General features: G+C 37.0%; 1 protein-coding gene across 2 annotated transcripts in view; it reads right to left on the reverse strand.

The window, feature by feature from the left end:
* LOC126267478 (cystatin-like) overlaps positions 1-25,451 on the reverse strand; it is a 138,725-nt gene that overhangs the window by 94,857 nt on the left and 18,417 nt on the right. For both annotated transcript variants that reach the window (XM_049972761.1, XM_049972762.1), the window contains exon 2: positions 444-590. In XM_049972761.1, coding sequence (XP_049828718.1) covers positions 444-590 — 147 coding nt within the window. The remainder of the gene's footprint in view (positions 1-443; positions 591-25,451) is intronic.

Raw genomic sequence — 25,451 nt, forward strand, 5'->3', positions numbered from 1 at the left:
TAAATAAAAGATATATCCTACTGATACTAATAAAGAACTCCTCCAAATGAACCTCATCACTTCAGTGAAAATCACTGACAAGTATGTGCAAGAGGTATATTTGCAGCAGTTCATTAATACAGCAGCAGCAAAATTTTCACAAATTAGGCTTAAGATTATCCATTACAGTAACCTTAATAGAACTTATTCACTAATAGTTGATATTTTTATGCAGCTAGCTGTAAAGATTAAGAGGTGTATTACTATTGCTGGTCACAATAATAGTAACCTGATAGATCAGTAGTACCATTCAGTAACACACAAGAGAATTTTATTTTAAGAGATTATACAAATATGTTCTTGATAATTAACAACAATAAAAATGGCAAACTGAAATTGTAGCACATTAACTCCAACACTTCCAAATGTTACAATCATATTTTGAAGTTGAGTTTTCTCTTTACCTGAGTTTCTGCACTAATAATCCGAGCTATCTTGAAAGTTGCATCAAATCTCCTATTAATTGTAGGCAGTGCAAACGCTGATATATTCTTGATGTATGGATCATTGACATCAGCTTTTGTGAGACCTCCTGGAATAGGAGTAGTAGGCTGCAAAATAAAATAAATTTCAATAAAAGTGTCAGATCCAGAACAGATTATGTATACAATGTTTTGCTGAAAAGTAATGCTTCTGATTTTATAATGTGGAAACTCTTAAAGCTTTTTAAGTAAAACAAACTTTATTAACACTCTACATCCTTATTCTCTGTGTCTACATATTTGTGTCTCAACGTAGTCACCCTGGTGATGAACATATTTCTCCAAATGAGAGACCAGTTTGATACTGTCACTGTAGAATGTTTGATTTTATTGATGGAACCACAACCTCACCTCTGCTTGCACCACTTACTTACTATATGGACAATGTCCACAAAATGTTGTGTGAACAGAGTTAGTTGTAAAGAAGAAACAAATTAAATTTTCACGCCTGGTGTGGCAACTTTACTGCATGAACAGCAATTCTTATTTTTTATATTATTTATTTTTGAGCTCCATGGATCCTTAATGCAAGTGTTTTTCTAGATGGTAGAATGTGTCATATTATTTCAGTAATTACTATTCAGAAATGGTAATGAGCCTTACAACCTTAATCAAATGTTAATAGATACATCAAAAGTGAGGTGTAAGGGTTAAGGTGGCAGTAGTAATAATAGTGGTATGAACAGTTTGTAAGGGTTACATTCTAATTTTAAAAAATTAAGTCTTCTTTCAATAAAGTTTTCTTTCAAATAACATACTGTCAAAGTCACAGTTCAGATTTATAAAGGGTTCTGATATTGAGAAGGCTACCTACACTTACTGTGTAAATGTCCTTAAGCAATTAAACAAAAAATTGCAGGCAACTGTTATATTTTGTGATCTGTCAAAGTCATTTGACTGTGTAAATCACAATATCCTTTTAAGTAAATTAGAATATTATGGTGTAATAGGAAATGCAGCAAAAAGGTCCAAATCTTATATCTCAAGCAGGAAACAAAGGGTTGTTATTAGGAAAGAGACATGTATTAAGCTATCAGGCATCATCCAACTGGGAACTAATTACACATGGGGTCCCACAAGATTCCATCTTAGCTCCCTTACTTTTTCTTGTGTATATCAATGACCTTTCATCAGTAACATTACCAGATGCCAAGTTTGTTTCGTTTGCTGATGATACGAACACTGAAATAAATAGCAAATCAAGTGTAGTCCTAGAAAGATCGGCAAATAAAATATTTGTGGACATTAATCACTGGTTCCTAGCCAATTCTTTAACACTAACGCACTACATGCAGTTCAGAACTTGTAAGGGATATCCCACAAGCATATTCCTAACATACGATGAGAAGCAGATAGAAGATGCGGACAGTGTAAAATTCTTGGGATTACAGCTTGATGGCGCACAGTCTGCATGACTCCCCTCATCGGAGGTTTGAGTCGTCCCTTGGGCATGGGTGAGTGTGTTGTCCATAGCATAAATTAGTTTAAGTTAGATTAAGTAGTATGTAAGCTTAGTGACCAATGACCTTTGCAGTTTGGTCCCATAAGATCTTACCACAAATTTGTAATTTTTTCACAGCTTGATTTTAAATTCAACTGTGAGGAGCACACCACCGAACTGCTGAAGCATCTTAACAAATCTCTACATGCAATGCAAATTGTGTCAGACATAGGGGATAAAAAATGGAAAAGCTGGCATACTATTCTTACTGTCATTCCATAATGTTATATGGGAATATTGTTTGTGATAATTCATAAGCCAAGCTAAAGTTTTCTGGGCACAAAAATGTGCAATGAGAGTTATATGTGCTGTGAACTCAAGAACATCCTGCAGAAACTGGGTTAGAGAACTAGGGATACTAACTACTGCATCCCAATATATTTATTCCTTAATTACATTTATCATTAAATGTATATCACTTTCTCAAACCAACAGCTCAATTCATGGGATCAATACAAGAAATAAGAATAATCTTCACATGGATTTAAAGTCACTTACTCTTGTCCAAAAACGTTTGCGTTACTCAGGAACACACATTTTCAATAACATGCCAGCAGCCATAGAAACCTTAACAATCAATGAAATTCAGTTTAAGAGAAGGCTAAAGGATTTATTTGTGGCGGCCAACTCCTTCTACTCCATTGATGAATTTCCCAGTAGAACCAGCTGATTTGTGTGTGTGGATATTCCTAACCTAACATATAACTTCTAGACCATTTCAGTGCAGTAATGTGTTCATTATAAATAAGTATTGTAGTAGCTCTATTGTGTATGTTTACTACCTTATAAATCAACAAAAAAACTTTTTTAAATTTTAAATTAAGTGCGCTAATGTCATCTTAGTAAATGAGTGTTTGTAAAATGATTTTTTCATATAGTGTTCATTAAAAAACTGACAATCATTCCAGTTGGGACCTGTGGAATGTACATTAGCTTATTTGTTTCAGTTGTAAATATTTGTCATGTGTTATTGTTTTTCTAACATGTTCTACATCCTGGAGGAACTCCTCAGTGTGAATCAGTTAGAATGAAAGTAAATCAAATCTGATAAGTGATATACCTGTGCTATACAGTAAGTTCACTTAGTAATGCCTACAAGAAAATATAGTTCACAGAGTACTACTCATTGTCAAAAAGAGTTGTACAAGGAATAGGAAGAGCTACCTGAAAGATAAAGTTTGGCTACTTTTTTAAGTTTAGTCACATCCCCAATGAATTATTTAACATGAACTGGAAGTTTATTGTAAAACATATTGCTCTTCTTAAGTTCTCTCATTCTCAAATACTGGAAGAATACAGTCTGGGTATTTTTGCACAGTAAGATACATATACACAGTGTCCAACTGTTATTAAAACCTTTAATACAACACCATACATCTTAATGAGTAGATTATGAAAGCATTACAAATTTTTAAATTCTCTCATTTGTTACACAAAATACTGAAAATAAAATTTTGGTTGGTCCCGAAGAAGATGTTAGATAGGCACCTTGCAAGTGTTTGTGGGAACCATGAATCAAGACATTTATTTATTAACACAAATTATATGAGTTACAGATATTTTGAAACCATTCAATTGTATTATTTCTCCATGATATTTAAATTTATGAACCATTCCCATTTTACTCAAGCCTGAGCCTGTATGTGCTTTGATTGATTTGGGTAGTAGCAGTTCATTGTTAGATTACCAAAGGTACTTTGAATTTAAAGCGATCTGTAATATGCCTCCCTTGCATGCCTCATCCCAGAGATATTGGCTGTTAATGAACAAATATTGCGTCTGATGGGTAACATGCATGAGAAGTTGAGTTGTCTTGGTTTTCCGTGGCTGATTTACTGGGTGGTAACACTTTTTTGGTTAACCTTTTTTTGGGTTGCAATTTCAAACACTGCACAGGGATTTTATTAGATTATGCTAGTAAGCTTTTTACTTCAAATTTTGTCCTTGTCGCTGGATAACATTGTTTTCTTGCCAAGAGTGTGACTGAGTCAATGTGTTGCAAGTCCACGTTTCCGATTTTTATGTCAGTCATCTTGCTGAATCAAGGCTGAGAAGCTATGCAACTCCTTGCTCATTTTCCTGATGTTCTGACAAATAGATGGGCAACACCAACAGAAGTAAGTACATGATTTGTTTGGCTGATGATGCTCCTGTGGTGTAAACCATGTATAGACTGTCAACCCCCCCCCCCCCCCCCCCCCTTCCCCCTCACCCCAAGATGAGGATCTCGAGAAGGATTGAATAAATGGCATGACCCAAGATGGAGTAATTAGGGTGCCTACAACCCCTATGCCTTTCTGGTTTTTCTCATCCCTAACAAGCAAGGGGAAGATTATCAGTGACCTATTGTTGACTAAAAGGCAGTGAATGAGAAGATTATTTTGGAGTCTGTTCCATTCCTGGATCTCAGCAATACTTTTACATGGTTTCTGGAGCATTTTCCATCAGTGTGTTGGAGTTGAATTAAGCATGCTATCAGATTCCCTCAACTGCAGATTAGAAACAGGTCACTGCCTTCTGCACTGGCTGGAACATATATGAATTTAATTTCGTTTTCTTCAGCCTCTCAGCTGGAGCTGCTGTGTTATCTCAGCTACTGTGATCTTAAATTCAAATCCAATAATAACTCTCTGGATGATGTCATTATTTATAACACTACCTTTGCTCAACATCTGGAACATCTTGGGCATGTATTGCTTCAGTTTAGGGAGGCTGGGCTCACTCTTAAGCCCTCTAAGTTTAATATAGGTTGTTGGCAGATCTCTTTCTTGGGCAACCAAGGGAATGAGAATTAATCAAGAACATATGCACAATTTGCATAAATTCCCACTATCTAAGAACAAGATGGGGTAGCCAGGTTTACTGAGATGGCCATTTTTTTCACAAATTTGTGCCTAATTTGGCGCAACTAGCAGCCCCCCTTAATAGTGTGTGTAGGAAGGGAGAGGTTTTTGAGCAGAGCAGAAGTCAACAAGCCACATTTGAAGCCATCGAAGAAGCTCCTAGTAATCCACCAGTTTTGGAAACACCTAATTTTGAGTTGCTGTTTATTGTGCAGACTGTTGCCTTAAATTCCAGTATTGTTGCCATACAGACTGTTGCCTCAAATTTCAGTATTGTTGCCATTTGTTTATAGGAAACTGAGTTCCAATGCCACCTCATAGCATATACCTTGAAGAGATTATCTCCTGCTGGAGCTTATATGGTTGTTTTATGTGTGGGAAAGTTTTGTGGTTCTCTTTGACTAAGAGAAATTTAAATTTTATCTTGAGCTTAGGGAATTCCAACTTTAGAATGATAACCAAATCTTAAGCTACATATTGGGGTGCCCTAGGAAGAGGGAGAGGATTGCTCATAAGGCGTCCCACATCATGGCTTTCCAAATTACTGTCAAACACTTTAGAGGGAAAGAAAATCAAGTTGCTGACATCCACACCCATATGTTTGAGGGACAGTCTTGTTGGAAGTGGTTGTGAAGCTCAACCTATAGCGTGTGTGTGTCCTAAGTGACGAACTGAAGCTCTTTTTGGGTCTGAAGCACAAACAGGATGAAGATCCTTCTATTCATTCTACTGAGTGTGGGTTACCCAGGGAGGCGGGAGGGTAGCTAGTTATGAATTATGTTTTAAATAAAGGTCTGATTTGCTGTAAGGAAAGGAAGGGCCAGAATTTTAAGACCTGCATACCCAAGGAGTTGGTACCAGCTGTCTTCCATTATCTCCACAATTCTGTTCTGGGTGGTCATTTAGGAGTGTACGATACTGTTGCTAAAACTAGACAACTTGTGGCATAGCCCTCCTTGTACTTCACTGCCATTATTGCATTGAAAATCTTTGATCATTGTGGGTAGTTGTTGTTTTCCCTCTTTTGGTACAGTCACTTACTGTGTTCCAAGCAGACTGGATTGCCAAGCAGAGATCATATTTGACAGCCTTGTTTTCTCACCAGATATTTGCTGGGGAGTCTTGGGTGTTGCCTCTGCACTGGATAAGCAATGACTGCAAGGCAGATTTACAACTGAATATTTCGTGAACTAGTTTTAATGCAAATTTAAATGTTGTTTTGACCCAAACATTTCAAGATTTAAATTTCCTTGTGTTGCTGTCTTGATTTGGCTGTAGCTCTCCTTGTGTTTGTAAACTGTATTTCGTACATTTTAATTGAAACTGTGTCACCAGACTTTGGGGTCCATTGGTGTGTTGGGCTTGGTTGTGCTAATTTGATTTTGTGTGCATCCAGTTGACATCTTGGTAATTTAATATTTACTAATGTATGCTCTGTACTCCAGGTGTCTATGTTAAGTTAAACTTGATTACTTGTGGGCCTTGTACTGCTATGCACAGATGTGAGCATATGAGCCTGGTTGGGGCTTGTGAGCCTTGTTTTGCATGCCTGTAGTCTCACAGTAGTTCAGTTTCTCCTCCCGCCAGCTGTCAGGTAGTAGGACTAGTGAGACATAAACTGTGTCTGCCATTGTGTACAACAGTGTAATTGTAGCCCACTCCATGCTCAGAATTCAAATACAAGATAAGTCGTTTTTGTTTTGTACTACCCATCAGTGTCTTTTTTACAGTTTTGGAGTGTTTGCTTTAAGAGCTTGTGCTCTCCAAGCGGTCACCAAATTCTGTGTTAAAGTAAATGGTTTTAATTTTGTATATTATCATACCTTTGGGTTGAGTATTAATACTGGTCTATTTTTACTGGTGTTGTATTTGTATATTTCTAAAAGGAAAAAAAGGTTCATATTTCAATGCTTTCCTAAAAATGTTGGTGGGAACAAAGAATTTCACCTGTGGTATTCACTAAGAGTATGGGCGTCTCTTGTCCCTGGTAGTGGTGATTATCACATGTTGTTCAAGCTTATTCCAATAAGCAGGGTTTGTGGTCCTTCATTTTCGTGGATCAAATTCTTGCACTTTATTGGCATAATCTTGTTCCTTCTCCAGGCTAATTATTATTAGCAGGATCACACTCCTTTGCACTTATTATCTGTTGTTAATAAATTTTGAAAATTATCACTCTCTGTTTGACTGTTTGTTAACTGCTAAAATTGTCATTTGGAAGTAGTAGCTCACAACCAAAATGTAAAAAACACCAGACTGTCTCTTCGAGCTTACATGATTAAACACAGGCAAAATATTGAGGATCTAAGTGCGCTACATAAGTCAACTAAATGGTAAATATTTAGAATAAGTACAATCAAGCTAAAAACAATTTCAGGAACAGCTCTCAAATTTAAGAAAACAGATCCTAGATAAGCAAATAGCTCAGTCAACAAATATAGGGAAGACTTCATGGAATATAATAAACATATATCACAAAGCCACCCCTAAGTTAGATGCCCAAATTGACAGAATCCAACATGAAGGAAACCATATTAATGATCCGGATAAAATCTGCAATATATCTAATGAATATTTTATATCTTCATCTGTGAATCGAGTTAAGAACACAAGTCTGACTCAAATTGTAAAGCCTTACCCTAGGCTGGAAACTGCTTTCTAATTTAAGGAAGTGAGTGTGGAGGAAATAGGAAAAACAATAAACAACTTAAAGAATAAGATCTCATCTGGCTGGAATGGACTGAGTAGTATTATAATTAAAAAATGCAATAAGGAATTAGTTGAAATAATTATCCATGTGATCAACAGTTGTGTCAGGGAGCACATATCTCCAAATATATTGAAGAAAAGTACAGTTAAACCTGTGCATGAAAAAGGATCGAAAGAAGAGCTTTCAAACTTCAGGCCCGTATCACTAATACCAATTTTCAGTAAAATATTGCAAATGTTTTGTTGACACAACTTATTGATTATTTCACAAAGAATAATTTACTAGCAGAAACACAGCATGGCTTCAGAAAGCATCACAGTACCATTATGACAATTACAGAACTTCACCACAAGGTGTATGGTGCCCCCTGTTGCCCCCTAAGTCGTTGTTCTTGAGGTCAGTCAAGCAAATTTTTATGTTCCTTTAAATTAAATTATTGCCTTTTTTCTAGCAGAAAGCTTTATATTGTTGAATTAGTGTTTTAAAATCACAAGTTCATTTGAATTAAAAAACCTTTATATTTTCAAGCAAAGTTCATTGCTTGTTTTAATTCTGAAAGCTTTTATGAATAAATCATTTATGTGCAATTAATGGCGACTGATGATCTAAAACCGTGATGTCCAGTCCTTCCACTGAAATGGTTTTCTGATTACATTATACATTAGGTTTCTATAATTTTGGTGCATTTTTTGTTATGTTTCTCATGAATTTATGTTTTTTTTAGCTGAAATTCTAGGATCCATTTTTGTTTGCTATTTCCTCTTAAAAATTATTTATATGATTCTTTCTGTAAGATTTGCTGCATGTATTTCAAATGCTAGGCAGCTAACATCAATTTCCTCTCAGATTTCTTTGCCTTCATTTATCTTTTTTCTGAAGAGACCTCCAATTGTATTTGTTCACTCATTCATTGGAGTTTTACAGCCCAGCAACTGTCAAAGACAGTGTACTGTCTCCACAGTAACGAGTGAAATAGTGAAGAGATTGATTTGTAAACTGTGAGGGCATGTTAAAAGTAGTGGCTCAGAAATTTTTATTCTGTTCTCAATATGATTGACTTCCCTGCTTCACTGGCACAAGCTCCAGCCCTCTGCTGTTAGAGGGATCAAAATTATAGTGTGTAACCTGGTGGTGTGTAGCATCACTATGTCTGTGCATGAGAGTATCTAACAGCAGAAAACATGCCTCCAGTTGAAATCCATAGACGACTGAATGTCATGTATGGTGAAGATTGTATTGACATCAGTATTGTGGGATTCTGGGTTGGTAGTGCTTGAATGAAGGAAACAGTGGCACTAACCATAATGTGTCACAGAGCTTTGAGTGGATGACCGCATACAGCAAACAATAACCCTCATCGGAATTCAGTTGATGAACTCAGCACAGAAAATCAGCTTTCAGATAAGTGTGGCACATAATGAGATGTGAGACGGTAGGTCTGTCAATAAAGTCAAATATTCTACAGTGATGATGTCAACAAACTGTTACTCATAGGGAGAAATGCATCCATTGCTAGCATGACTAGGTTGTGAAATAAATATGTAGACATGAAGAACAAAAATGTAAAATGTTAATTATGTTTGTTTTATTTAAAAAGCTTTGTAAGTTTTCAAATAAACAATTTGGAGGTATTAATTTTCAGATGCCCTCTTACTTACAGAAATTAGTAGAAACACTAAAATAGATAAAAGGGCCTGGAATTGGAATTTAATTTCTTTACAGTCTCATCAACAGATGACTGCCAAAAACTATGTGAACTGGTAACAGACTTTAACTCTAATTAATACATTCTTAGAGTATTATTTGCACACTTCAAAACTCTGAGGCTGTTTTCAGAGAACATCTTAGCTCACTCATATTAGACAGATTCTTAAAAATCACAAAAGGACCCACTGCACTGAGCTACTCAAAAAATGTGGTATTCTGACAGTTCCAAGAGAACTCTTTTTTAGTGTAAGATCAGTGTCCAGTGGGAAACTCAGCCAGGCAAGTACTAAAGATGTTAAAAAAGTTCAAGATACAAAAGTAAAGTGAAAAATAATGTTAGTATATTTCATCAAAATATTGGGGGATTGAAGAATAAAAGTACTAAAGATGTTAAAAAAGTTCAAGATACTCACAAAAGTAAAGTGAAAAATACTGTTAGTATATTTCATCAAAATATTGGGGGACTGAAGAATAAAATTGATGAGCTTCTGCTTTGTTTAGAAGATATAGAAACCAAGAATGTAATAGATATACTATGCCTGTCTGAGCATCACATTGTCACTGATATGCAAAAGGTTAGCATCAATGGGTACAAATTAGCTGCATATGTAAGTAGAGATAATATGATGAGAGGAGGAGTTGCCATATATGTCAAAAGCTTCCACAGTGCAAAAAATTTAGAAACTAAAAATTTTTGTGTAGAGCAACATATGGAAGCATGTGCCACTGAACTTAAACTAAAGGATGGCACTTTCATAATTGTAACAGTGTATAAGTCCCCCTCAGGGAATTTCCAGCTATTTCTAGAAAACTTGGATGCTTTGTTGTGCTATCTGTCAGACAGGGGGAAGCAAATTATCATTTGTGGGGATTTCAATGTTGATTCCCTGAAAGAGTATTATAGGAAGAATGACCTCTTAGTATTACTCAGTTCTTTCAATTTGAGCTCCGTCATTGATTTTCCTACTCGGATAACAAAGAACAGCAGTACATTGATAGATAACTTTTTTATAGACCAAGATAAGTTTAAGGACATAAATGCTTATCCTGTTGAGAATGGTCTTTCAGATCATAGTGCACAGCTTGTTACAGTACATGACATAGCTCCATGCAGTATAATAAATCAGACTTTCAAAGCAGTGCGTTCAATTAACAATATAAATATTGCAAACTTTAGGGAAAGCCTACAGCAGCTAGACTGGGATGAAGTGTATAAGGAACCCGATGCAAACTTGAAATATAACTTATTTCACAATACATTTTTAAGGGTATTTGAAAATTGTTTTCCCAAGAAAATAGTTAAACATAATTCCAAGAAAACATATAAAAAACCTTGGCTAACTAAAGGAATAAGAATATCTTGCAACCATAGAAGAGAACTGTATCTAACAGCAAGAGGGAGTACTGACCCCGAAATTGTTCAATATTATAAAAACTATTGTGTGGTACTAAGAAAAGTTATTAAAAAGTCCAGAAGCATGTGTATCATGTCTGAGATCAGTAACTCTGATAATAAAATTAAAGCAATTTGGAATATTATTGAAAGGGAAACAGGGCAACCAAGAGCACAGGAAGACTTTAGTGCAATAAAACTGAATGACAAGTGCACTAACAAACAATCAGAAATTGAAAATATTTTGAATAATCATTTTTTAAATGTTGTGGAGAAAATAGGATCTAGATCTTCACTAGAAGAGGCAAGGCTACTAATAGAAGAGGCCATACCTGCGCAGTTTGAAACAACTGTAATTCCACCAACCTCTCCCTCTGAAATCAGTAAAATAATAAACTCACTGAAAAATAAAAGCTCTTACGGAATTGATGGCATTTCCAGCAAAGTACTTAAAGCTTGTTCCCCACAGATAAGTAGGATTCTCAGCCACGTATGTAGTAGCTCTTTGGAGCAGGGTGTTTTCCCTGATAGACTGAAATATGCCATTGTAAAACCATTGCATAAAAAGGGGGATACGTCGGATATCAACAACTACTGCCCAATCTCTCTTCTGACAGCTCTATCAAAAATTTTTGAGAAAGTAATGTATTCAAGAGTAGCCTCCCATATTTGTAAAAATGAAGTACTAACAAAATGTCAGTTTGGTTTTCAGAAAGGCTTTTCAACAGAAAATGCTATATATGCTTTCACTGATCAAATATTACATGCTCTGAATAACCGGACATCACCCATTGGTATTTTTTGTGATCTCTCAAAGGCCTTTGATTGTGGAAATCATGGAATTCTTTTAGATAAGCTAAATCATTATGGTTTGAGTGGGGCAGTGCACAAATGGTTTAATTCATACTTAACTGGAAGAATGCAGAAAGTTGAAATAAGTGGTTCGTGTAATGTTAAAGCAACAGCTGATTCCTCAAACTGGGGTGCTATCAAGCACGGGGTCCCACAGGGTTCGGTCTTAGGTCCTTTACTGTTCTTGATATACATTAATGACTTACCATTCCACATTGATGAAGATGCAAAGTTAGTTCTTTTTGCTGATGATACAAGTATAGTAATAACATCCAAAAACCAAGAACTAAGTGATGTAATTGTAAATGATGTTTTTCACAAAATTAGTAAGTGGTTCTCAGCAAACGGACTCTCTTTAAATTTTGATAAAACACAGTATATACAGTTCCGTACAGTAAATGGCACAACTCCAGTAATAAATATAGAATTTGAACAGAAGTCTGTAGCTAAGGTAGAATTTTCAAAATTTTTAGGTGTGTCCATTGATGAGAGGTTAAACTGGAAGCAACACATTGATGGTCTGCTGAAACATGTGAGTTCAGCTACGTATGCTATTAGGGTTATTGCAAATTTTGGTGATAAGAATCTCAGTAAATTAGCTTACTGTGCCTACTTTCATTCACTGCTTTTGTATGGCATCATATTCTGGGGTAATTCATCGTTGAGTAGAAAAGTATTCATTGCACAAAAATGTGTAATCAGAATAATTGCTGGAGCCCACCCATGGTCATCCTGCAGACATATATTTAAGGATCTAGGGATCCTCACAGTAACCTCACAGTATATATATTCCCTTATGAAATTTGTTGATAATAATCCAACCCAATTCAAAAGTAATAGCAGTGTGCATACCTATAACACCAGGAGAAAGGATGATCTTCACTATGGAGGGTTAAATCTGACTTTGGCACAAAAAGGGGTAAATTATTTTGCCACAAAAGTCTTTGGGCATCTACCAAACAGCATCAAAAGCCTGACAGATAGCCAACTAACATTTAAAAATAAATTAAAAGAATTTCTAGATGACAACTCCTTCTACTCATTGGCTGAATTTTTAGATATAAACTAAGTAAAAAAAAAAAAAAAAAAAAAAAAAAAACTTAAGCATTAGTGTCATGCAATATTTTGTGTAATGTAATTTCTTGTACAGACATCTTTTATTAACCTGACACGTTCCACATCATTACGAAGTGTCGTATTCATGATCTATGGAACAAGTATTAATCTAATCTAATCTATGTAAGCCAAATCACACATTCTATGAAAAAAAACATTGAGAAATATGCAGCAAACAGCTCCAGTGTTTGTTGGTAATGAGGATCACCCTGCGGCTAAACATGCCTTGATGCACGGCCAGCACATCTTGGCACAGTGTTACACTGTCCGAGTTATCTGGATACTTTCGAATTTTATTTTTTCGGAAATTATTTTTTCGAAATTTTCTTGAATTTCCCCACCCTTTAACGTGATCTGGAGACAACATAACTACCCAACCTTTGCACCCATTGTTGTTCACCAACCTAAGTTCTGCACATGATCAACATAGCTCATCTCAAACCAACACTTTTTCGACTTTTTTCACACCTTTATCTCTCCCTATATAAATCTCTCTTTACTTTCACTTTAACCTCATATTACCCTTTCCACCTACTAATACCATGTCAACCTCACAACATCCCTACAACGACCCCATTAAATTTTATTTACATTCCCTCTGCAAACATGCCTTCACCCTAGCCAGATTACGCTCCCATATTTTATTTACTCAGGCTTGTCTGACATTTGGCATTACTCCCAAAGGCCTCACACTTAAAGTTCCCTTCTCTTGCTGCAATCCTTCTTTCCATCAGTCCTTATACCAGTTCCAAACAGCACAATCCATAGCCCTCACCCGCCTAATCCTTCACCTATACATCGACTCGGTCAATGAACACACCCGTCAACTCCTATCCCAAATCAAAGTCCTCAATCTTTCCTCTCCCACATCCACACCGGCTGTACATAGCATCCTCCTACAGGCCAACCGCAAATTAGAACAACATGCCACCCTCCACCTCAAAAAACTATCCAATCTCCTGGTTTCCCACCTCCGGAAAGGCAACTCACTCACCCTCCACAACCTTTCCAACAAACCTCAACCTCCTCTCATTGCACACAGACCCAGTCTCTCCCATCTACTCAATCTCCCACTTCCAGCTCCACTCCCACCAACACCTCAAAATTCTAGTCAACACAATCTGGAACCACAACACCCCAATTCAGTAGTTAACCTTTCCTCCAAACCCCTCTCCCAATCCGAAACCTCTGTCCTATCCAAAGGCCTCACCTTCAGCCCCACTCCCAGGTTCGACCAAACTGCCCTTGTCAAAGATTTACTGTCCTACACTCGTAGTCTCTGCTAGAAATATCACTTTGCCATGAAGAAAAACAATCCTGATCCCACTCCTAATGATCCAACTCCCCAAGTCACTATCCAAATTGAACCCTGCCTGCAACAGTTCCGTCCTCCATCACAGCGGGACCCACCTCCTCTTCCTCAAAATCACCCTCTCCAAACCTTCCAGGAATTTCTCACTTCCAGCCTTGCCTCTCAATCATTCTTGAAAAACCTTAATCGTACTCCCAACATCACCACAGCCGAAGCCCAGGCTATCCGTGATCTGAAACCTGACCGATCCATCATCATTCTTCCGGCTGACAAGGGTTCCACAACCGTGGTACTTGATCGTCGGGAGTATGTGGCTGAGGGACTGCATCAGCTTTCAGACAACTCTACATACAAAGTTTGCCAAGGTAATCCCATTCCTGATGTCCGGGCGGAGCTTCAAGGAATCCTCAGAACCTTAGGCCCCCTACAAAACCTTTCACCTGACTCCATCAAACTCCTCACCCCACCGACACCTCGCACTCCTACCTTCTACCTACTTCCTAAAATTCACAAACCCAAACATCCTGGCCGCCCCATTGTAGCTGGTTACCAAGCCCCCACAGAACGTATCTCTGCCTACGTAGATCAACACCTTCAACCCATTACATGCAGTCTCCCATCCTTCATCAAAGACACCAACCACTTTCTCGAACGCCTGGAATCCATACCCAGTCTGTTACCCCCGGAAACCATCCTTGTAACCATTGATGCCACTTCCCTATACACGAATATCCCGCACGTCCAGGGCCTCGCTGCAATGGAGCACTTCCTTTCACGCCGATCACCTGCCACCCTACCTAAAACCTCTTTCCTCGTCACCTTAGCCAGCTTCATCCTGACCCACAACTTCTGCACTTTTGAAGGCCAGACATACCAACAATTAAAGGGAACAGCCATGGGTAACAGGATGGCCCCCTCGTATGCCAACCTATTTATGGGTCGCTTAGAGGAAGCCTTCTTGGTTACCCAAGCCTGCCAACCCAAAGTTTGGTACAGATTTATTGATGACATCTTCATGATCTGGACTCACAGTGAAGAACAACTCCAGAATTTCCTCTCCAACCTCAACTCCTTTGGTTCCATCAGATTCACCTGGTCCTACTCCAAATCCCATGCCACTTTCCTAGACGTTGACCTCCATCTGTCCAATGGCCAGCTGCACACATCCGTCCACATCAAACCCACCAACAAGCAACAGTACCTCCATTACGACAGCTGCCACCCATTCCATATCAAACAGTCCCTTCCCTACAGCCTAGGCCTTCGTGGCAAACGAATCTGCTCCAGTCCTGAATCCCTCGACCATTACACCAACAACCTGAAAACAGCTTTCGCATCCCGCAACTACCCTCCCAACCTGGTACAGAAGCAGATAACCAGAGCCACTTCCTCATCCCCTCAAACCCAGAACCTCTCACAGAAGAACCCCAAAAGTGCCCCACTTGTGACAGAATACTTCCCGGGACTGGATCAGACCTTGAATGTGGCTCTCCAGCAGGGATACGACTTCCTAAAATCCTGCCCCGAAATGAGATCCATCCTTCATGAAATCCTCCCCACTCCACCAAGAGTGTCTCCCTTAAAACCCACATCCTTTCGTCTTTCCCTCTCCTTCCTGATGAAGCAACCATCGGTTGCGAAAGCTAGTAATTCTGTGTGTGTGTTTGTGTGTTTTGTTCATGTGCCTATCTGCCGGCGCTTTCCCGCTTGGTAAGTCTTGGAATCTTTGTTTTTAATATATTTTTCCCATGTGGAAGTTTGAAGGAATTTACACTACTGGTGATAATGTAGTTTCAACTCTTGACTTCAATACTTTAATCCCAAGAGAGATCCATTCCCTGTTCTTGGTTTTGTTCAAATCCTTCCTGGATTGTGCTAAAGGGAAAGGAGACTCTACAAATGTGTGTAAAAGTGATTTTAATTCTGCATACACTGTCTACTTAGAACATACAGTCCCATAATTTATCTCAAAATACCATGACTAAGTATTTATCTATGATTTTGTAATACGGTATTTCTCTTCTTTAATGTGAACCCTTAAGATATCTCCTGCTGATGGGCAATAAATTATCAGCACCCTACTACAAACTTGGGTATTTTCTGACTCATTATTTTGTATATTCTCTCTGAAAAGAAAGACATCCTGCGCCTGTGTGAGCACCACATAACCACAGGGTTTTATATAGATGATTACACTATATCAGCTTATGCATGTAGAAGTAATATGGGAAAGTGAGGAATTGTTACATATATTAAGACAGAACACAAGTTGAGAAACATTGACACAAGTAGACTCTGTAGTGATTAGCACACAGAAGTGTGTGCTTGTCAATTAATACTGAACAATAGTTCACTTTTAATTGTAACTGTATGCTGAGAAATTTTGACTGTTTATGAGGAACCTGGATTCCTCACTGTGCTGTCTGTCAGGCAGCAGCAGTCAGTTAACGCCAGACACTTATTTCTAGTAATCACAACAATTATTTACAATTATAAATAATAATTACTAATTTTTTTGAACAATGATGTATCATACAAATTTATTGTTGCTACTGCTAACAAGTTTCTTAACTATAGATTTTAATTTATTAACTATTCATACAATCTTCTAGACACACTTAGTATATTTGGTCCATTTTACTCTCACATGTGTTTTACAAACAGCTCTGTATTACTTTTTACTCAAGTCATCTGAAGCTGCTAGATGCACAAAGCACAGATGATTTCTGTTTTACAAGCACATTTTCCACACACAGCTTTGTGGCACTTTTCAAAGTTTATTTCTGGTCTTGTAGTGTTCGCAAAGTCTGATTTGGCACTTCCACTGCTTTCTAGGTGATTTCAGTCCCATGTCCTTCTTCTTTTGCCTCATGTTCTCACTCATTTGTTCCCTTGAGTTCATTTGCCAGTTGAAGTATGAACTTCTTCCTTTCCATTTTCTTGTTTGTTACAGTGTTATAGACGACCAATGTATTTATTGCCACTGTGTGCACTATGTTGTAGAAGACACGCATTGGCCATCTCCTATATGCAACCTTCATAGTATATTTATGGGTTGTTTGATCAACACGTCCACCTCGTACTTTGTTGCATTGTAGAACATTACGGTTTCAGGTTTTTTCTTTCCTTCCTTGCTTATTGCTACTTCAGCATGCAGCATACTCAGAAGAATTATATTTTATTTTTCTCTCTTTGGTATACAGTGAAGGTGCAGTCTGTATTGCCACTATTGTACAGTACTTTGATGGAGGGCATTTTGCATTTGGCTTGCTTACTTTATCAGGGATTTCATGGGTTATCTTCTTTATTGTACCAACTAACGAAGTTTTCTTTTCTTTGAGTTTTTTTTGTAAGTTGAAAAGATGTAAAGAAGTTTTCTGTGATCACATTTCTTCCTTGATTTACAAATGGCTCTATGAAATGCAAAATCATGTACTCTCCAAGTGGTAGTTTCTCTCTATGCATGTCCTCTTTGTCAAGATATGGGAAAGCATTACATGTATACTTTGTCATTACATCAACATCCAACCAGAATTTGAGACCATATTTGCTGCATTGGACATGAATTGAGTAAACCTGCATCTCACTTTGCTTGGTAACAGTTGCTCATCAGTGGTTATTTTTTCTCCAGGGTGCCAAGCATGAATACCGTTTTCAATGAACTTTCTCCACATTTCAGATATCAAGCATGAATACCGTTTTCAATGAACTTTCCCCACATTTCAGATATAAGAGCAAATTTGTTGGCTGCTAGGTGTTCAGCCTGGGTTGATTTTTCATCAAAATGGAGAAATCTGAGAAGCTCCTGAAATCTATCACTTGGAATAATATCCTTGATAAAAGCAGGCCCCCAAGAGTGCAACTAGAGATTATCCACAGACATATCTTTTGTGCACAATACTCCCTGGACATACATAATGGCTATCTGTTTCTCCAGCCATTGTTCTTTAGTACTTTTCAATCATTTGATTGTTTGTATTCCTTCATGAGACACATCACTGCTTCTTCAAAAATAAGATGGAAAACACTGATGACAGAGCTGTCTACTCGTTGGCAAGCATAAGCAGTGGAACCTCCTGTCTCCTTCAAAACATTCACAGCTAACCTCCTTCCAGAAGATGAATAATTTCCAATCTCCCACATGGTTCCATCCATTGCAATCATCTTTGTAGACACTTCCAGCTGTATCTGCTATGGTGAAAGAGGTGATGATTGACATGTATCAGCATGTGAATCCTCTTCCACTAATTGCCCCTCAATCAAAATGTCTCCACCTTCACTTGTATCAGGTACGTAATCATCACCTTCATCAGTGAAGTCAATTTCTGATTCAGCTTTGGAATTCTCTAAGAAATGTAACACTTTTTCATCAGAAAATCCACCACACTGATAATACATGTTTGAAAATATGTTTCACAGACAAAGACTGCCTCAGTGTCACAACATAAGCTGTGGCAGACTGGAATGCACTCGTGCCAAGGAGCAACTGCTCTGTGTTACTGCTCACTGTTGCCACTGTATTGTTGATAATGTACTTATATTACGAAGAGAAATTACAGAGGGTTCAAATTGACCCCTTCACCATTCTAGGTATACTGAATGAAATGGCAAAGAAAATTAAAATATTTTGTAAATACTAAAACATCTTCAGAAAGAGGAGAAAAAGACTAGAAAAATTCATATAGTTTCATTAACAAAGTAAGTAAATTGGATATGACAATGAACTAAAACCATTCTAGTGTTAATAGTATGTGGTAATTTCAATGTAGATTTTCTAAAGGAGTCTGATAGGTAAAACTATCTGGAAACCTTTTCCGAATCCTACAATTTTACCTCTGTTTTTAACTTTCCAACTCTTGTTGATAAAGACAGTAGGACAGTAATTGATAATGTTTTCATTGATGAAGCTCAAAAAAGCTCAAAGCAAGAAAATAACTGTTCCCACAGTAACAAATGCTCTCTCTGATCCTGATGCACAGTTAGAATAAATAACATAATGCCTACAGTATGGATACTCCTCAATGGAAAGAAATTAGAATAATTAATGACTCCAGGATAAATGATTTTAATAACAGTTTACAGATTAAGACCTGGGAAGAAATTTATAATGAACCAAATGCTAACATAAAATTTAATCTGTTCCATAATAAATTCATATCTTTTTTGATAATAGCCATCCATGTAAGATAATCAAAAGGACACTAAATAGCCATGAAACCTTGGATCATTAGATAGGTTAAAGTATCTTGTGACAAGACCAAGTACCTATGCTGTAATAGTTGCACACTACAAAAACTATTCAAAATTACTAAAAAAATGTTATTACAACATCAAGAAACATGCACATATTGTCATAAACTGGTAATTCCAATGAGAGGCTTAAGGCTATATGGAATGTATTGAAACAGGAGACAGAACAACTACCCACAGAATAAGATAACACCAAATGGAAATGCTAGAAATGATAAGTCACAAGTAGCAAATGCATTTAATAATCATTTCTTAAATATAGTAGAAAGCATAGGTACAAACAGTTCAAGAGAAAAGTCATAGCAGTATGTTAAAAAAATAGCTCCCATAAAATCAGTCATATGAGCAAATCACCAACTTCTCCTTTGGAAATTAAAAAAAAGTTACACATTCTCTCAAGAATAAAAACTCATGTGGTTTTGATGGGGTTTCCAATAGAGCACTAAAGATTTGTTTCCATACAACAAGCCCAGTTATATCCCAAATACATAATTCATCACGAACTCAAGGCATTTTTCCAGAGAGAGTGAAATTTGCCATTGTGAAACCCCTCTTTAAGAAAGGTGGTAAGAGAGATGTCAGTAACAAGGTACATGTTTCATTGCTGAGGACATTTTCCAAAATTTTTGAGAAAGTGATCTATTCTACAATAGTATCATTTATATTTTCGCTCACCAGATTTTACAAGCATTAAATAATAAAACAGTGCTAGTTGGAATTTTCTGCAACCTGTCTAAAGCATTTAACTGTGTATTCTCAGTACTCTCTTGGGTAAATTTCAGCTTTGTTCATAGTAATTCAACCAATATATTACAGGGACATAATTCTGACTGGGGAGAAATCACATATGGGGTTCCCCCAGGCTTAATCGAAGGTCCACTATTGTTGCTCATATATGCAAACTGTCTTCTGCCCAATATGCTGCTCATATATGCAAACTATCTTCTGCCTAATATGCAACAAGCAGAATTAGTTCTTTTTGCAGATGGCACTAGTACTGTAGTTAATACAGGCATACACAGAACAGAAGAAATGGCAAAGAAAGATTTAAGATCTCAGTATTAAGTATCATTAACTAGTTTACTGTGAATGGCCTCACACTCAATTTTAAAAATACACAAAGACACAAGATATTCAGTTCTGCACTTCTGGGGGTACTACATCAATGATAAGTAAACACATGGTGAGAAAATAATAACTAGGGTGTAAACTTCAAAATTCTTAAGTGTTGATATTGATAAGATTTTAATTGCAAAAAGCACATTTTGAAACTCATACAATAACTTAGTTTAGTCACATTTGTATTCAGAATTAAAGAAAATCTTGGGGAAAGGCAAATCAGTCAGTTGGCATATTTTGCATAATTTTATTCAGTAATGTCACTCGGAATAATGTTCTGGGCAGTGGTGGCTCGTGAGTACACATTCTGGGTGTTCACAAATTTTTGATGCAGATAAATTTGAGAGTGTGAAATTAATAGCATCTGGTATATAACATCAACATGCTTATACAACTACAGCCACTGTCAACAACAATAACAACAGCAATAATAACAACAATAAGATGTGCAACTTATCTGACAAAGTAAAGATTTGTTTTATTTGAATTTTATTGTTTTGTATATAATTATAGTTCAAGCTAATAAAGAAATAATAAGCTTTCACAACTCTCCATTTTGCGTTTTTGTGTAAATGGGAGTTTTTGTGCTTTTCTATTTTTCAGTCAAATGTACAAGATTCCACATTTAAATAAAAATCAGAGAAACCAGTGATTCAACTTTTCGGGAATTTCCATATATACTATGTGGGCCTACAGCACAGATACACGTGACACACCATAAGATCAGCAGATGACAGAAACATGGATAAATGCTACAGTCTTACAGTTGACAATGTGCTTTAGGTCCTTATTGTTCTCTGCACCTCAAATGGATTACTGTATGAAAAAATCTGAGACCTGAAATACTGTAACTTACTCAGAAATCCATAAAATAGTTTTACTGTCAGTACAATTTAACATATACTGATGTCCATCCAGTTATACTACAGTATACAGTGAGTGAATTAGCATGTCTGAGGAGTACGCTATCACTTAACAGGATTTATGCAAAGTGAATGGGGATAAAAGTCTGACAGAGTGTGCTGTCACCTGGTGACAATGATGTAGACTTCTAACTGAGTGGAAAGGTTTAGCTGTGAACATTGTGAATGGTTCACATTGTTTATCAAATGTGTATGGTGTTTGGCCTGTAAGGCAAATATTTTGTGTGAGTTGCGCATGCACAATAGTTCCTTAACGCGTGCACAACTGAAGGTGTGCTCATGATCCTGATGTCAAGTTTCACGAAGTCTAGAGGGGCAGCAGCACAGTAGATTTATGTATTTATTTATTTGTTTAGTGCCCGTATTATCACATTGTGATACTAGACTTGTGAAAGTACAAAACAGTATAAAATGTTACATTTTTACATCATGTACAAAATCTTATCATTCGTATCGACTCAGCTCAATAACAAAACATTATTCTGCTTAATTAGATTATGAAATTATATCTGTACATACAAATAAAACAAGCTAGTGAATCAACTTTGTTGATTTTTCTAAAATTATTAAATGCCAGTACTTTAGTTAAATAGGCATAGTAACATATGGTACAAAAGTTAGGTGTGTAATTAGATATATACATCGTTAAAAGAAATTTAGTTTTACCGAGGAATGGTTTGATTATAATGAATTTTTGTTTAGAGAGTTATAGAGCAGACCTACAGAATTGAGCAAAATTCCATGTATCGTTAATGCTGTAGAAGCTGTTGTTTATTCATAGATTTTTTAGCTCTTTTTTAAATGTATTAATGTTTGGTATTTTTTATGCTATCTGACAATGCACTATAAAGAATTTTTGGTTTGTGAATAGCACTGTCCTGATATATTGATTTCCTGTGCACATCCCTATAATAGTCATCCCTCTTCCTTGTTTGATAATTGTGGATCTCACTAGTCAAAGCTGTAACATTATGGTTTTCAGTGAAGCAGATTCTTTCAAATATAAATATATATGGTAAGGTCATGATTTTTAATCCCTTAAAGATCCCTCTGCATGATGTTCTGTAGGCAAATCACTTATTAATCTGTTGAAACTCAAAAGCCTTCTTTGCAAAAGAGGTGTTTTTCCAGCATACTATACCATACCTCAGTATACCACGCAAGAATGCTTAACAAGCACTTAACACTGTTTTGCTGTTGCAGCAATATTTAAGCATTCTTAATATGCAACAGTACTTGCTTAATTTTTTAAAAGCATTTCTACATGTTTTTCCCATCTTAGATGCTCATTCACACATAACCCTAAAAATTTTATGTGATTCTTTTGCTGAATTTGGCCATTCAATAATGTGAATTTTACAATGGTCTTATTTTTGTTCCTTATGTGGTTGAATTTCATCCATACAGTCTTCTTGTCATTGACAACTAGACAGTTACCTTTAAACCATTTTTCTGGCGCTTCTGCTGTTTTGTTGATTTCTTGGTGCATCTCATAACCATTCTTCCCTTTTATAATGAAGCTGGTATCATCAGCAAATAATATAATATCAGCTGTTGAAAACTGTTGTGGTAGCCATTAATAAAAACAGAGAATAACAATGGTCCCAATATCGAACCCTAGGGGAAACCACCAGTTACCTCTTTTATATTCAGAATGGTGCACACTTCCATCCTGTGAAATTTGCACTGTTTGTTTCCTGTCAGTTAAATATGACTTGATAACACCATGGACACCATAATTATATAGTTTCATCAATAGTTGTAGTAATCGAGAATTTCTGTGTAAATTCTAGAACCACTCAGCCCCTTCTACCATCTCGAACACAACGATATTTTGGATATGAGTGTGGGACGGTAGAATCCTACCTACTGCACATCACATGTTTGTGTGTGCAGGTTTAAAATCAGTGGTGGGAAGAAAGTAGACGCGGGAGTCGGACGGTACTGACAAGTACCTGTCAGAGGCAATCCATAGATGTTTTGGTGAGTGTAGAAGGAAGAACCATGGAGTTTACATGCAGCTCTTTGCTTATTGTGTCATTGAGTATTGTCAAGAACTGTTGAAAAAGAAGTTTTGTACATTCTTGACTCAGCCTTGTTATAGGCTAGACTCATTTTATCATTCATGTTTAGAAACTTCATGGTATCCAAACTTAACTATCACACTTTAAGTCGTTACAACATTAGAACGTGGTGACCTGTGTGAAAGGACAGAGAAAACAGGAATTTTAAATCAAAAACGAGAGAAGATGATGTTACGTGTTGCCATAGCTACCAAACATAATAAGACATGGGAATTATTCCGAGACATTGGAATATGTTCAAGTTTCCAATGGAGCAAAATTTAAATGGAAAAAAATTGAAGAAATGAAGAATTTTCAGTGATAAAAATAGCATAAAAGATTTCGACATATTTGTCTAAGAAGAAATAAATATAGAACGCTTCAACCAAGAAGATCCAGTGCGGGAAGTGTACATCTCTCACACACATAGCGGGGAGACAGACGCGGAGACCAACATACATCCGACGCTGCCAGCACCAGCTATGTTCATCGGTATTGACCTGCTTCCACATCTCCTCACCTACGCAACGAGAATTCTACGCCAGGTAAGCGTGAAACAAAACTTGATTATTTTAATATGATTTGGTACACAATACTGTTGAGGGAACTTTTATTGTGTAATTAGCATATTTAAAGTTAGTTTTAAATGCTTACAAGACCAAAGCATATAAAAGTATGGAAAAACTACAACAGGTTGGGGAAACTCAAGACCCAGCTATGGCAGGGGCAACAGTCTGATGATTGACTGATATGGCCTTGTAACACTAATCAAAACGGCCTTGCTGTGCTGGTACTGCGAACGGCTGAAAGCAAGGGGAAACTAGAGCCGTAATTTTTCCCAAGGCCATGCAGCTTTACTGTATGGTTAAATGATGATGGCATCCTCTTGGGTAAAATATTTTGGAGTTAAAATAGTACCCCATTCGGATCTCCAGGCAGGGACTACTCAAGAGGATGTCGTTATCAGAAGAAAGAAAACTGGCATTCTAAGGATTGGAGCGTGGAATTTCAGATCCCTTAATCAGGCAGGTAGGTTAGAAAATTTAAAAAGTGAAATGGATAGGTTAAAGTTAGATATAGTGGGAATTCGTGAAGTTCGGTGGCAGGAGGAACAAGACTTTTGGTCAGGTGAATACAGGGTTATAAATACAAAATCAAATAGGGGTAATGAAGAAGTAGGTTTAATAATGAATAAAAAATATGAGTGCGGGTAAGCTACTACAAGCAACGTAGTGAACGCTTTATTGTGGCCAAGATAGATACGAAGCCCACCCCTACCACAGTAGTACAAGTTTATATGCCAACTATCTCTGCAGATGACGAAGAAATTGAAGAAATTTATAACGAAATAAGAGAAATTATTCAGATAGTGAAGGGAGAAGAAAATTTAATAGTCATGGGTGACTGGAACTCGTCAGTAAGAAAAGAGAGGGAAGGAAACGTAGTAGGTGAATATGGACTGGGGCTTAGAAATGAAAGAGGAAGCTGCCTGGTAGAATTTTGCGCAGAGCACAACTTAAACATAGCTAACACTTGGTTCAAGAATCATAAAAGAAGTTGTATACATGGAAGAAGCTTAGAGATACTAAAAGGTATCAGATAGAATATATAATGGTAAGACAGAGATTTAGGAACCAGGTTTTAAATTGTAAGACATTTCCAGGGGGGGGGGGGGGGGTGTGTGGACTCTGACCACAATTATTGGTTATGAACTGTAGATTAAAACTGAAGAAACTACAGAAAGGTGGTAGTTTAAGGTGATGGGACCTTAATAAACTGACTAAACCAGAGGTCGTACAGAGTTTCAGGGAGAGCATAAGGGAAAAATTGACAAGAATGGGGAAAAGAAATGCAGTAGAAGAAGAATGGGTAGCTTTGAGGGATGAAGTAGTGAAGGCAGTAGAGGATCATGTGGGTATAAAGACGAGGACTAGTAGAAATCCTTGGGTAACATGAGCCACCACCTGCATGTTAGCTGCACCCTGTACCCTTCAAGGCATCCGGAAGGACCCTTTCCACATCTTGCATGACTCCTACCGGTATGCACACGGAGTGCACATTGGCTTTCTTCCCATCCTTAGCTGCCATATCCCTAAGGAGCTCCATCACCCGCCCAACATTGGAGCTCCCAGGAAGACCGG

This window comes from Schistocerca gregaria, chromosome 4 (assembly GCF_023897955.1).
Source record: "Schistocerca gregaria isolate iqSchGreg1 chromosome 4, iqSchGreg1.2, whole genome shotgun sequence".
Classification (NCBI taxonomy): Eukaryota; Metazoa; Arthropoda; class Insecta; order Orthoptera; family Acrididae; genus Schistocerca; species Schistocerca gregaria.